The sequence below is a fragment of the Podarcis muralis genome, chromosome 12 (assembly GCF_964188315.1).
Source record: "Podarcis muralis chromosome 12, rPodMur119.hap1.1, whole genome shotgun sequence".
NCBI lineage: Eukaryota > Metazoa > Chordata > Lepidosauria > Squamata > Lacertidae > Podarcis > Podarcis muralis.
The window spans coordinates 12,820,979-12,835,725 of record NC_135666.1 but is presented as its reverse complement, the minus strand read 5'-3'; the positions used below and the strand labels follow the sequence as shown (position 1 = coordinate 12,835,725).

The 14,747-nt window shown below is 43.2% G+C and overlaps 1 protein-coding gene across 6 annotated transcripts in view; it reads right to left on the bottom strand.

Moving 5' to 3' along the window:
* Window positions 1-6,672: 6,672 nt before the first annotated feature.
* DPP6 (dipeptidyl peptidase like 6) overlaps window positions 6,673-14,747 on the bottom strand; it is a 510,968-nt gene continuing 502,893 nt past the window's right edge. For all 6 annotated transcript variants that reach the window (XM_028749895.2, XM_028749897.2, XM_028749894.2 and 3 more), the window contains exons 20-26: window positions 14,354-14,548; window positions 14,006-14,060; window positions 12,780-12,891; window positions 11,998-12,056; window positions 11,060-11,132; window positions 10,840-10,913; window positions 6,673-8,982 (exon numbers count right to left, since the gene is read on the bottom strand). In XM_028749895.2, coding sequence (XP_028605728.2) covers window positions 8,836-8,982; window positions 10,840-10,913; window positions 11,060-11,132; window positions 11,998-12,056; window positions 12,780-12,891; window positions 14,006-14,060; window positions 14,354-14,548 — 715 coding nt within the window. In that variant the 3' untranslated portion in view covers window positions 6,673-8,835. The remainder of the gene's footprint in view (window positions 8,983-10,839; window positions 10,914-11,059; window positions 11,133-11,997; window positions 12,057-12,779; window positions 12,892-14,005; window positions 14,061-14,353; window positions 14,549-14,747) is intronic.

Genomic DNA, 14,747 nt, shown 5'->3' with positions numbered 1-14,747 from the left:
GAGACCACAACACTTTTGCTAGATATACAGACTTTGATTCACAGCCAAGATAACAATGAGCAGAAGATTTTGAACTAGCCAATGGTTTATGTGTCTGGACTAATAGGCCAGCTCGTGTTGGCATCTAGATTGATCCTTCTAGTATTTTCTAAATATATATAAACTGCAAATTCTTCTATTCTAAACTCTCACCTGTTACGTTTCTGCTAATTCCTCCTTCTCTAGGCACAATTTGCCCTGTGGCGTACCTTGACTCTTAGCTAAAGACCCAAACACATATTCCTCCAATATGCGTGTTAGCACAGGGGTATATGGATAAAAAACAAATGGCAATCCTTGTCTCACTGACCATTGCCAGCCACTTGAAAGTCCCACACTGCTCCAGGATGACTGCAAATCTGCAAGATGTTATTTTGTGGTGGCAGGTTCAAGAATCTTCTGCCTATTCTACTCAAACAGATTGCTACTGCATGCCTTTTGGGGAGCCCCAATGAATTGGCCTTATGCACAATTGGCATTTGCCCAGTTTAGCCGCCTAGAAATGAAATGGAACAAAGCAGTGCTTAAAAGAAAGTGCTTTGTTTGGCTTTACTGCAGGCATAGGCAAACTCGGCCCTCCAGATGTTTTGGGACTACAACTCCCATCATCCCTAGCTAGCAGGACCAGTGGTCAGGGATGATGGGAATTGTAGTCTCAAAACATCTGGAGGTCCGAGTTTGCCTATGCCTGCTTTGCTGCAATGTGACTAGTCTTTCTTTGGTATTAAAGCGTGTTGCCTTATGGTGATTGAGTTCATCTCTAAGAAAAAGAGACAGTGGCAAATTACGGCACAAGATGAAAAAGTGTTATGGGGAATGGAGGGTGGATTTTGAAGGCAAAAAGGACAGGGGCTCATCATTGCTATGTGTAGGAAATCCCCTTTTTTGGTCCCAAGGACCCTCAGGGTCCTAGGTTGACTCTTAGTGTCATAGACTATTGTAGGTAGTCTACAATTAGTCTATACCAAGGGGGCTTAGATTTTTGTCACAGGATTGGTTTTTAATATTCTACAGTAATTGGTAATTACAGAATTCTTAAATATTCTCAACATATTCTATAGTGTAGGGCTTACTACCTAGCTACCCCCTATTTTCCTAGCGCCTAGTGGTCCCCTTAAGCATCCCACACTGGTCTCTTCCTGGATCCCTATAGGCTTAACAGCCAGAAATGCTCCCTTGCCTCAGATTCTACTTGCAGCCAATAGAGTTTCTTCCTGCCTTCACTGCCTTTTCTTCTATCTGCAAGGTTCTCTGAAACTGAAACACACGGATTTTGTTTGTCTGTGGCACAATGGCCCTTACAAGACATGGGAAACGCCAAGGTTCTCTGTCTTGTTCCTTTGACTCCTTCCGCTTCTCTTCCCTTTCACTCTCAGTTTTCTTGGTGACTTCCCCCTCATCACTCCTGTGTCCTGCATTTATGGCCACTATCAGCATGTGAGCAATGCTCCTCAGCTGTGGCCACCCTGCCACCACCTGTATTTTCCTTGGAGTGAGCTGGGAGATGAAGTGCCTAGAAGCCTGTGAGAACAGCAGCTCCAGCCTTCTCCTTGCATCCAAGCTCCAGGAAAGAAAGCCCTTGATTCATCCAAAGCAAACTAAATTTTTACTAGTGTAGGAGATGGGAATGGTTGCTGGACCACTAAATAGCTGCAGGCTGTGTGTTTCTGGGGACACTGGGTCCTCCATTTCCTTACTGCACAAAGTTTTAAAGGTGAATCAGAAACTGCCTTATATTCCAGGATTCCCTCACTTCCCACCCCCCAATACTAAGGGTTTGTGGACAAACAATTGATGCCCCATTCAGAAGTTGACAAACAACCTATGGCAGCGATTCTCAACCTGTGGGTCCCCATATGTTGTTGGTCTACAACTCCCATCACCCCTAGCTAGCAAGGCCAGAGCTCAGGGATGATGGGAGTTGTAGTCCAACAACATCTGGGGACCCACAGGTTGACCTATGGACTAAATACAGCTAGTGAATGAAGCCATTGAAGGAAGAACTCAGTCCGCAAGAAAACCAAACCAGCTTGTCCTTATTGAATCTCTGCAATTGTGCATGAAAACCATGGACGTGTAAATTCAGACCTATAAAAGTGCTCTGTTGTCATGTCTCCAAATCACCTAGCAGGATATTAAGAGGCTCAGTGATGTTAGGGTTGCCCTCAGCCACCCCTAGAAGCATCACTGGGTGAACAGGGGCTGGTTGCTCAGAAATATTCCCAGACAAATCCCCCATGGCTGGCCTGAGCTGTGTTGCATCATGAAGATAAGAATTAGCCAGAGGAGTCAATCATCTTGGCTAACCGGCTTGGGCATCTTGTGAAAGGGTAGTTAGGAATGCATAGGAAGATTGAACAACTGGCTCAATTAGTTGTTATTCTAACCTGGTCTCCCCCCGACACATTCAGTTCTGCACAACTGAAAACAGCCTCCTAAATGTCACGAACAGACATTATACTGCCAAGGGGAGGGGATTCCTTTTAAAAATGATTATCCTTTCTTTCTCTCTTTGCAAGGAGGTGTCGCAGAGCTGCAGTTTAAATCCTGCCAGGTCCCAGGAGCTGGAGCCGAAACCCTCCGGCAAGGTTGATTAAGTCCAGCAATAGACACCCGTCATCCCTGCAACGCAGTAGGGGTAAAATTAAATGAATGGTAGCTTGTCGTGGCCAGAACTCCAATATTAATAAGTGTCACGCTGAGCTCAATGCACCGGCCAATGCATAATTTATCTGGCTTCATAAATATCAAAACATGCCACAGCTGCTAGGACTTTTGGCGCAAACCCCACAAATATTGCTTTAATTATTCAGTGGCTCGGCTCGGCAGAAGCCAGTCAACCAACCACTTCAAAGGTAGAGTTTAATAAAGTATCATTTGCAAGAGACCATCCAGAAAGGGATGGTGGCACTGCCCTTTATTAAGGGATGCAGTGCAATGGGCTAAAAACCTTATCAGAGGGCAGAAATCCCACAGAAAGAGGCTTAAGGAGACCTGCTCAATGGGCTAAGTAAAACATCTGAACAGTGCCCTCGCTAGGAACTGAGACGCACCAAAAAATAATAACAAAAATCACAGACAGGTCTATTTTCTCAGAAGGAAACTGACTAATGTTAAATAGATTTGTAGGAGACTGGTGGTATAGGAGGGAGGGAAGCCTTCATGATTTAAACATATGCAACACAGGTTAACTAAATACATGTATAAATCTAATATAGAACAAGTATTTACATACACACCCAGCCAACTGAACAAAGTTGTTTAGTTCTTAAGACTGTAAACAATGCTCTCATTTGGAACTAGAAACAGCCGCACTGTTGGAATCAGCTAATTTTAGAATTCTACTGTTATGATTTATATCTCACCTTTTCTTCAAGGCATTTTTTATATTCAAGGCATGCATGGTTCTTCACTTGCCATCTTGCATCTACAAGCCTCCCAAACTCTCCTTCCCTTGCATCACTTAAAAAGCTATGGTTTTCCCCAAAGAACCGTGGGACCCAGAGTTCATTAAGGGTCTCCTAATAACTCTCAGCACCTGCACCAAACTACAGTCCCCAGAGGGCTGAGCCATTACTGTTAAAATGGCATAAGAGTGCTTTAAATGTTTGGTGTGGAAGTCGTAAAGCATTACAAATCATTTAACCTCACCCATTCTCCTGATCTGTCCTTCACCCGAGTCTGTTCCATGGCTATACCTAGCACAGAAGTCTGCCGCCTTCTAGATAATCCTGACCTTTGGCCATGCTGGCTGGGGTTGATGGGTTCTGTAGTCCAACAATACCTGGAAGGCTAGCAGGGCAGCTGTGTCTTCTAAGGTCTTTCACCCTGAACGGTAGCTGGAGGGAACTGACCAGAGCATTGCCCAAACTGTAAGCTCCTAAGTGAGTTTCCTTACAAGCTCATTCATCCTGAGCAAAGCCCCAGTGTGGTCTTCACTGAAAGGAGAGTGTCTGAATGAGACACAGGTGTGTTTGGAAACAGGTGTGCCATATTGGATCACTAATCAGAGAGCTCCCTGTAAGCTGGCCTCTCCAAGGGAAACCCAAGTTCACCAGCTTGTTTTCCTATGCTGAGCTTAGCTGAAAGGCAAGAGGATGTCCTTTTTGTTTCATAAATTCCATTACTTCATATATATTTGATATTCAGGTCTAGAAGGCTTTTCGTTCTTGTCTGTGGCATGAGAAAGGTCCCAGGTTTAATTCTCAGCATCTTCAAGGCAGGGATGAAATGGTTCCTGATCTAAAACCCTGGAGGGCCCCTGGCAGTCTGTAGATAATACTGAGCTATGAGGACCAATGGCCTGATATAATAATAATAATAATAATAATAATAATAATAATAATAATAATAATATCCCACCCGTCTGACTGGGTTTCCCCAGTATAAGGCAGCTCCCTATAGTCCTACATTCCTTTTTTTAAAAAAATCATTTTTATTAAATTTTCCACTTTTAACAATCCAATCAAATCACATTAAATATACATATACATATCAAATAATCCAAATATTCTGCCAAATTATAAATTTTTTAGTAGGACTTCCCATGCTTCAAGTTCGGAGGGCTCTGATCATCTCATATCTCTACTGCTTTTCATAGTCATTTCCGATGGTTCCTCTAATTCTTTCTGTTGTTAACCTTCCTTCTTTCACAGCCTCTGAGTTGTTCCCACAAGCGAGTTGAAACAAGCAGTGATATGTTTCTGTGTGGATTTTATGTCTATAGTCCTACATTCCTTTGCCCAACAACATTTGAAATCCTAGGGAAAAAATGTGCGGGTGTGTTCATGTCACACATGCTGCTGCCACGTCCCTGCTGCAGGAAGCCGGTAACGAGAATATTCAATGCTACACGTTTCCTGTACAAACTGTGTGTCAGTTCAAATACCCAGAGCAGATTGCATTTCAATTGTGAGGATGACAGATGCTACAATCACAAGGAACAGGTTGGGCTGTTGATGAACGAGAGAGAGAGAGAGAGCAGGAATTGGAGCCCGAAGCAAATGAATGATGCTCCTTGCATCTAGACAGACAAGAGGCAGGAACAGCTTGCTGTATCTCACATGAGTGTTTCATTGGGGAGGTGAGGGTGGGTGGAAAAAAAGCCAGGGCTGCATTTTGCGTTTCGTTGCTGTCTGCCCTTTCTGCAGCACACTGTCTTCTTCCAATCACACTGCTCTTGAATGAACAAGAAACTTTGCTAACCCACTGAGGCCAACTGATCTTCACAGGGTGTTTAATGGCATATATATATCCTTTCCCAGTAGTGCCTTGATTGTACCAAATAGTTATATCCAGTCACTGTATCCAACACACACCAACAACCAGAGAATTTATTAAATGATGATACAATGGGTACAATTAATAATGTATTACTAATTAGAACTATTATAGCCAATTATTACTATTTTTGCATGGCTCAGTCTGAAGGGAATAGCTAGTTATTCAACAGACTGGAAAATCACAAATTTACAGATCTCAAAAAGCTCTCTGATATTGAATCAGACCCCAGATTCATTTAGCCCCAATCCTATTTACTCTGCTTTTCAAAACTCTTCATTACATATTTTTAGGGGCCAGGCAAAAATGTCTCTCTGTAACCAGGTCTTTGGCTGATTCAGCAACCTATGGCCTTTTAAATGTGTTTGTGGGAAGAGGGGCTATTGGTTTGCTTTTGCTTTTTTGTGTTCCAATTTTGTATTTTTATATTGTAAAGCACCCTGTGATCTTTGGGTGAAGGGCAGTATAACAATTTAACAATTTAATAAATGATAGTAATAATAATATATGGTCCATGGGGTCAGAAGAGTCGGATACGACTAAATGACTAAACAACAACAATAATAATATAATGCACTTTTGTACTCTATTTTCACTAATCTATGCTTCTATATGTACCACACTCCATGCATTTTTATATACTTTACTTGGCTTGGAGAACTGCGTTGCAGAATTGGGAGAAGTTTGAATTTTGCAGGGTAGCTGTGTTTCAGTTGGCCTATTGTTTCTGAGAATGCATTTGGCAAGTTTGCTGTTAAATGCAAACTGAATCACATTTCTCTCCCACTCCCATAGGATGGGGTCCTGGGAGTTGTAGTCTAAAACAGCTGGAGGGCACCACGTTGACTATCCCTGGTGCAGAAGGCATGTGACAAAGCTGAAGGTGGATCAAAGCACCTTGATGTCAATGGCACTCAGTGTGGGGAAAATGTGAGTGAGAGTTGGGGCCTGTAATGAAGCCCCCATAAGCAGCAAAGGAGGAGCAGGGAAGCGTGGTGTAGTGGTTAAGAGCGGTGGACTGGTAATCTGGTGAACCAGGTTCGCTTCCCCGCTCCTCCACATGCAGCTGCTGGGTGACTTTGGGCTAGTCACACTTCTCTGAAGTCTCTCAGCTCCACTCACCTCACAGAGTGTTTGTTGTGGGGGAGGAAGGGAAAGGAGAATCTTAGCTGCTTTGAGACTCCTTAAGGGGAGTGAAAGGCGGGATATCAAATCCAAACTCCTCTTCTTCTCCTCCATTTGGCTTGCAGGGAAAATATTGAGGCGTATAGCACAGTGCAGACGGTCAAGGATGGTTTCAGTGCCTTCTACAAACGGCCACATATTATTGAACAAAAAGTAAGCACAGCAACCTGGTGGTAAAATAATGCTTTATTTTATGGATGAACAAACACTACTATGGCGCACCTGGGCTTTCCCTCTACAAAAGGTTATGAACAGAGCAGTCAGTGAGCTCCTCTGCTCAAATTCAGTTCAGGCATACCAGCCACAAAAAGTTTATTGAAACCTGGACATCTGTAGCATTCACATGGTCTATTTGGAATTTGGCCGGAGGAAGCAGCATTATTCTGCAATCCCTGTTCACGTGAATTCTGATGAACGATAAATTATGAGAGAGAGAGAGAGGAAGGAAGGAAGGAAGGAAGGAAGGAAGGAAGGAAGGAAGGAAGGGAAGAGAAGAGAAATGTCCTCACTCCCCACTGGAATTATCTCCCATGGTGATCTAATTACCACCAACAGCCAACAGACTGAACCTAAAACGAAACGGAGGAAAACGAGGAATGCTGCGAAAGTGATCTGCGTCGCACTGCTGCCTGAGATGGGCAATTTACCAACAGCCACAATGTAAAAATGTAGAAATTGGCATTGACATTCAAGCTGTCCAAATAATAATAATAATAATAATAGTAATAATAAAGGATCGCACAATTGATATAGTTCGAATGAATACCTCTAAGGGGTCTTAATAAACAAACAAGTGTTATTGCATGCATGCTGAACACAAGACGTAATAATACTGGATTGCAGAAGGGACTTAGGGAGGGAGACTCGACAAATCAAAGACTTACATTCCTGTTATATACAACAAAATGAATTATACAGTATTCATACTAGCTGTACATTTGGTCAGAATAATTTACATTAGCCAAAACAGACAAAGGAAGAAGAAAAGGTGTGAGGGGGTTCAAAATGGTTTGAAATATATTTGTCTCTCCCAGGACTCTAGCGAGCAGGGGTTGGGGCGTGGGGATAGGAGGAGGGAACTGTAGAGAGGAAGAGGGCTGCTTTTAGAAGCCAATGAGGAAAAAAGAAATGCAAACTTGCAATCCCAAAACCTAGGTTTCATCATCACAACAAGAGATAAGACCAAAAAAAAAAAAAAAGCACTTTTGTTAGCACTGATTAAAATGCATACGTTATTGTGATGGTAGTATCTGCAGAGTTGGGATGATTACAGTCAACACAGGTTGGAGCCGTGGAAGAGTTAGGGGAGAAGAAATTGCCGCACAACTGAGTAGGCCGTTAAACTATGTGGTGTGACAACTGTCAGGCAGATCTCGTTGCCCCTCCCCTGCCCCATTACGACTTTGTTGTTTTTTAAAAGCATAGGACAGATTGCTTAAAAGCCTGTTTCATGTTAACAAGACCCAAAAAGCTACGTTGTAATCAGTGCATTAAAGAAATCTCCAGAAAGAGAGTTCCTGCATGTTTTAGGAAGAAAGGGGACCCTACACCATGTAGTCTACTGTATTTAAGCAATTTCTCCCCTCTCCCCTTACCCAGAATACATTGCAGAGCTAAAGGATTAGTACAAGGCCGAAGGAAAAGGAAGTGGCAGATAAACACTATATACAGAAAGACCTATACAGTGCATGAACTTTAATTAAAAGTTAGTGTGACTACAGCAGGGCTTGCTACAAAGGAAACCTCTGCTTAGCGGAGCAGTTCTGTAGCAACGACCAATTATCCGAAATGCAGAGGACAATGGGCAAACAACACATAAATTGGTACCTTGGAAAAATAATTGTGCTATAATCTTTATTCCATGGTTGGTAGTCTTATCTGAGACAATGAGGTGCTAACTAAGGGAACCCTAACACAGACGGATGGTGGGTTTTTCATTCCTACCGCTTGAATACTTTCAATGCAAAGGGGTTTGTTTAATAGTCATCTTGGGGGAATCTCCTTCTAAGTCCAGTTTCCTGATTTGAGCATCTTACTCCAGAAGTCACTTTGTGGCAAGAGAAGACAAGAAGATCCTTTCTTTTCTTTTTCTCATTTTGAACAGCAGTTTCTGCTGCGTTCCTCATGCTTAAATGTTCTCCCGTTCAGGAAAGAGTCATGATCTAGTACAAGCAGCAGGCGGACTGCTTCTCCTTTTCAGTTTTTGTTAAATACATGCTCATGTAATGCTTCTTTCTCCGGGGGGGAAACAGAGAGATTCAGTTGCATATTATTATTATTATTATTATTTATTATAAACTGCCTTGTGCCCATGAGCACAAGCCTGAAGGGTTATTCCTCATCGTCTTCCTCTTTTGTTGATACTACGGGGGGTTTGTCCTGGGGTTTGAAACACTCCGCGAAGAAATTGACCACGGACTTGTACAGGTGCTGTTCCAGGGCTGGGTTGTTGAAGTAATGACCTTCATCGGGGTATATCTGAAAAGAAAGGAAGGCCTCCGTGAGCAGGTGGACAGGTAAAGATGTGCCACAGCTGGAGTTGAAATCCACCTTGAGAAACATCCAAGCTCATCCTCTCAAATCCAGAGCAGCTTTGCTATCCCCTGGGCTAAACGCAGAGATGGTGAGGGCATTTGACCCTTAAGAGATATGAAGTAAGCGGCAATGATTCATTGGGCAAGAGTTGTGGGACATAATATAGAGATGTCTTCGTGGGAGAAGTTGTGGAAGAATAACCCAAGATTTACTGCTTGTAACACTCTAAGAGTGAAGATTATGAAGATATGAAGATTATTTATAGACTGCATTTAACACCAAAAAAAAAGTTAGCCAAAATGTACAAAACAAAGTCAAGTATGTGTTAGAAGTGTAAAAGGATAGAAGGAACTTTTTTTTCCATATGTGGTGGCCTTGTAAAAAAAGCCAAGGGCTATTGGGAAATGATATATAATGAGATTAAAAAGATGTTCTAGTTGATGATTCCCAAGAAACCTGAAGCTTTTCTTCTAGGAATTATAGATAATGATGTACCCAAAGAGTTGGTTAACATTTTTATGTATATAACAACTGCAGCACAAATACTGTATGACCAAAGATGGAAAAGAGGAGAGGTTACAACAAAGGAAGAATGGCTTTTGACAATGATGGAGTACGTGGAACTGGCAAGATGAACAGCAATGATTAGAGACCAAAATGATGAAAAATTCACTGAGGACTGGAAGCCTTTTATTGAGTATCTAAAGAGCTACTATAGTGAGATGAAAATGCAAGCAGGGTTTGAAATATGAGCAACAGCATTATTAAGATAAATAGGTTAAAATTGATGTATTGAATAGTATATGTGAAATGTGCAACATTCAACGGTAAATATGGAAACCATGGAAGGGGAGGACAAGAAGTCAATGGATAAAGTAATTTATGGCCTTATTTACAAAGAAAGAAAGAAAGAAAGAAAGAAAGAAAGAAAGAAAGAAAGAAAGAAAGAAAGATGAACTAATTGGCAACTGGACAGCCACCTCTTTGTCTCAGGCATCCTTTGGCCTAACTGGGCAGCTGTAGCAGGAAGCCAAATGAAGTCTAGACGAGAACTTACCTTTGGATCTGGCTAAAGGGAAACTGCTGGTGGGAGGAGGTGCTCCCAGTGGGAGAGTGTGTTTTCCCGCCAGGCACAGAACTGGGGCTGGTTGGTTAATGACCCTGTTTATGACCATTCCCATGAGGGATGAAGGCCCTCTCCTGTGGGGCAAGCACTGTTGTCTTTCTTCCAAGGATTCTGGGACTGGAAAATACTCTGTGTTGGGACTCGGGGGGCACCTGCTGACGCCACTGCTGCTTCCCTCTTTTCTGGACCGAAAGGTGGATTTTGGGTCTTTTGGGGCTGGGGAAGTGGGAAGCAGAGGGGGGCCACAGAGGTCTTTTTTAATACATTGAATGTTCACAAAACCCCCGCCCTTTTGGGTCTTATTATAGGATGCTTGTGCACCCCTAACAGCTATCTCCTATGGCTTGCTACTTCATTGGTATAGTTGTGGAGTTTGCCGTTTTGAGGCTTTTAAAGCTGCATCCTTCCCTTCAATAGGCAAACCACAGAACAGAACATGCCTATTGATCCTCCTCCTTATAGCAGCCAGTTTCTATGCCCCAGCTTCTACTTTTCCATATTATTGCATGTTTGCAATGTGGGATTATCAATCTCTGGCAGCCACTAAGAGCCATGTGGTCAAAAAGTACACCACTGCAATTTCACTATAAAGCACTGCACTGACTGAATGCAAAGTTGCCTATGCAGATAATGTGCATTAATGAAAAGAACGTGAACACATAACAATACTTTACCTGCAAGCTGTAATTAGCCTTTGCCCTAATTAGGTGTGTGATGAGGTCAGCAGTGTGCTGGAAGTGGATTTTCTCTGTAAAATCAGATTAGGATCATTAAGTGCCAGAATAATAATAAAAACTGAATAATAATAATAATAATAATAATAATAATAATAATAATAATAATTTTAAACATGCAAAATGTACTGCTAACAGATTGTGTTCGCAGAGGCCTTACCATCAGCAGTTGCATGAATGATCAAAAACTTCTGATCTTTCATGGACATCGCTTTATGTGCCAGTTTAGTAGTCTGAGATTAAAACAGAGGTGAGTTTCAGCATTTTATGTCCTTGCACTAATAGTTCTTTGAGAACTTTACTGAGCATGAAAATTAACCAGTGGACTTAACAACAACGAGGCAGCACCTGCTGGGCTTTGGAACTGCCTTCCTATTGACATGCGACAGGCATCTTCACTCGGCTGTTTTAGATGCCTGCTGAAAACTGTTACTGTTTCTGCAAGCCCACCCAGACCTAGAATTTGGACTCATAAAGGCCCTCAGGAGAGGCAGCGCCACTTTCCAATCAAATTCACCTGGCACTATTTTAGTTTCCCTGCCAACCTAGCAGTTCAAAAGCACGTCAAAGTGCAAGTAGATAAATAGGTACCGCTCCGGCAGGAAGGTAAACGGCGTTTCCGTGTGCTGCTCTGGTTTGCCAGAAGCGGCTTAGTCATGCTGGCCACATGACCCGGAAGCTGTACGCCGGCTCCCTTGGCCAATAAAGCGAGATGAGTGCTGCAACCCCAGAGTCGGCCATGACTGGACCTAATGGTCAGGGGTCCCTTTACCTTTACTTTATTTTAGGTTCAGGTACTGCTCACCATTTTTGAGATCTTGTATTATCCAACGCTTAAATTTTTGGAAGCCATCCAGCAATTTATTTATTTTGCTGCATTGGAAGGCAAGATTTAAACCCCCTAAATGGATGAGCACACCTATGATAATGCACGAAACGCACACAGACACAGCCTCTGCCACCAGCGGATTCTCCTGCGACCCAAATTATGTGCCCGCAAGCAGCACCGAGAGGGCAGGGCTAAAAATCAAAGCTGTGTGTTGCATCTGTGCTAAAAATAGAGGCTCCTTCTGCCAGCTCCGTTATCCAAGTCATTACCTCATATGCTTTATTGTCAATCCCTTGTAATCCCAAGTATCTTTCTGAAAAGGCTGAAGCTGAAATAAACGAAGGGAAATCAGTGAGGCATTACCAAGCTCAGACCAATATTTCAAACAGCAAAAAAATAATAAAAATAAAACCAACTGTGCTTTCTTTGGCCTCGTTTCTTCTCTGAGGTGCTTGCAAGCTTTTTAATTTTGGAGGATTTTTGTCACTTTATTTATCTGGGCAAATAAAGATCTTTCAACAAAGATACCATTTTATCCTTTTGGGCATGTCGCTGGCCAAAGCTGAAAGGAATTATCTGTCCCAGACACCACTCAGGTGCTGAGATTATAACTGGAGTTTGTCCCCAAAGTGCCACCTGAAGTCAGGGATGGGGAGGCCACCACCTGGGGAGAAGATGGCCTTCTTAATTGTGGGCTCCTGATCAGGGAAATTTCTGCCTAAGTAGGCTGGCCTGGACTGCTTACTTTTTCTGAGGCCTTCAACTTTATTGCTGCTAGTTTTATCTGCTGCCATAATCCTTACACTGTTTTGCTGATGTTTATTGCTTATGGATGCAAGCAACATTGAGAATATTTGTATGGAAGGGTACCATCCAAACCCAATGCGGTGTAGCGGTTCAGGTGCCAGAATAGGACCTAGGAGACCTGGGTTCAAATCCCCCCGCCCTCAGCCATGAAGCTCACTTAGATTCTCAAAGCCCATGAGCACTTGCACAGTGTGATTACTGAGCCAATGAACCCATCCATGTCCCTGTGTCTGTCAGTATTTACCATATAATCTGAAGTCCGTTAGTGGGGAAAGAGCAGCGCCACAGGAGAAGACAGGGTCTTTATTCTCTTCTCCAGAAAGGAGGATGTAAGAGCTCAAGTAGCCTCCATAATCCTGAGAGGAAAGGGGAAGAAGCAACAAGATGAGGGCTGGAATGTAAAAACAATCCTTCTCAGATGGAGAGAACGCACCACATCACAATGCTGCCCATATTTTAATACCTCAGGAAATGGAAATCCAACAGGGAAAAGTTTCCAAATAAGCGGGAGATGCCCTAAATGGCCTCGGCCCAGTATACCTGAAGGAGCGTCTCCACCCCCATGGTTCTACCTGGACACTGAGGTCCAGCACCGAGGGCCTTCTGGCGGTTCCCTCACTGCGAGAAGCCAAGTTACAGGGAACCAAGCAGAGGGCCTTCTCGTAGTGGCACCCACCCTGTGGAACACCCTCCCACCAGATGTCAAAGAGAACAACAACTACCAAACTTTTAGAAGACATCTGAAGGCAGCCCTGTTTAGGGAAGCTTTTAATGTTTGATGTATTTACTGTATTTTAATATTTGGTTGGAAGCCGCCCAGAGTGGCTGGGGAAGCTCCTTATTCACAGGGTGGGGAATGGGGAAGCTCCTTATTCACCCTGCAGGTGCCATTGGACCACAGTGCCTATCATCCCTGACCACTGGCCATGCTGGCTGGAGCAGATGAGAGTTGGGAGTCCAGCAGTCTCTGGAGGGCCACAGTCATTTTTGTTGTTTGGTTACTTGAAATTACGCCTAGAGATTTAATGTTTTAGGGATTTATTATTATTATTATTTTGCATTTTACTGAATATCAGTGTGGCATCCCCTTTGAAAGGCACACCAGCAAACCTTATGTAGGTTTGAATCAATTCCACTTACAATTCAACAGGCCTCGAGAGAGAGAGAGGGAATGAATATTATCCAGGAATTAATGTGTAAAAATAAAGGCGAGAGGGCAAGGGAAAGCAAAGCCTCACAACACAGTATTTTCTCCCAAACACTTGGCATCTTCCTCTTCCAAGGCAGGATTTACAAGAAAACACAGATTGATGACTTGATTAAAAACCCAAGGCTCTCTCTCTCTCTCAGAATCAACAAGCAACGTGCCGCTGTTAAAAAGACGACCGTAATAAACCGCAGACACGCTCACTCAATCAAGATGCAGATCTAAACTCTTAAGGTGAAGGTGAAGGCTGAAAAGGAACTCACCTTTCCAAACACGCCGACTCTCGACTTATCAATGTATGTGTTTTGCAGCATTGTGCTGAAAAAAAAAGAAAGACAGCAGGACAATTTGATTATCTTAAAGTAAGAGGGTGCCTTGAATATTGCATCCAGGATGCATTAACAGCAGCACAGGCAGAATTCCAAGTTCATATGCAAAAGCATCAGCTGCCAAAAGGCAGAGGCGATGTTTGCTGTCCAGACACCATGTTCTTTTGCAACGCCACCACATTTAAAAAAACGGAATAGTACAAATCATTGAAAAGCAACAGCAGCAATTTCCAGGATGCAGTTACAAACAAAACCAATCCCCCAAAGGATTCTTTCATTCACCAGACAGCCTCCGTCTGGTCCTTTTCCTCGAAAACACCCAACCGCCTCTTCACGTCGTGGAGCAGCTTGGTCCCTTGGAAACCGCTTCCACGCCCATCAAACTTCATCACAATGGCACCATGCGAGCTGACCATGACGCTCTCCCAGTTCACCTCAAACTTTTCCGTCACGCTCTGTGTGCCCGGAGTCCCGTCGCTATAAAACAGGAACAAAGCAAGTGTTATCTCGTTACAATGCACAGTGACAACAAATAGTTTAGGGCAGTGTTCCCCAACCTTGGGCCTCCAGCTGTTTTTGGACTACAACTCCCATCATCCCTCAATAGCAAGACCAGTGGTCAAGGATGATGGGAATTGTAGTCCAAAAACAGCTGGAGGCCCAAGGTTGGGGAACA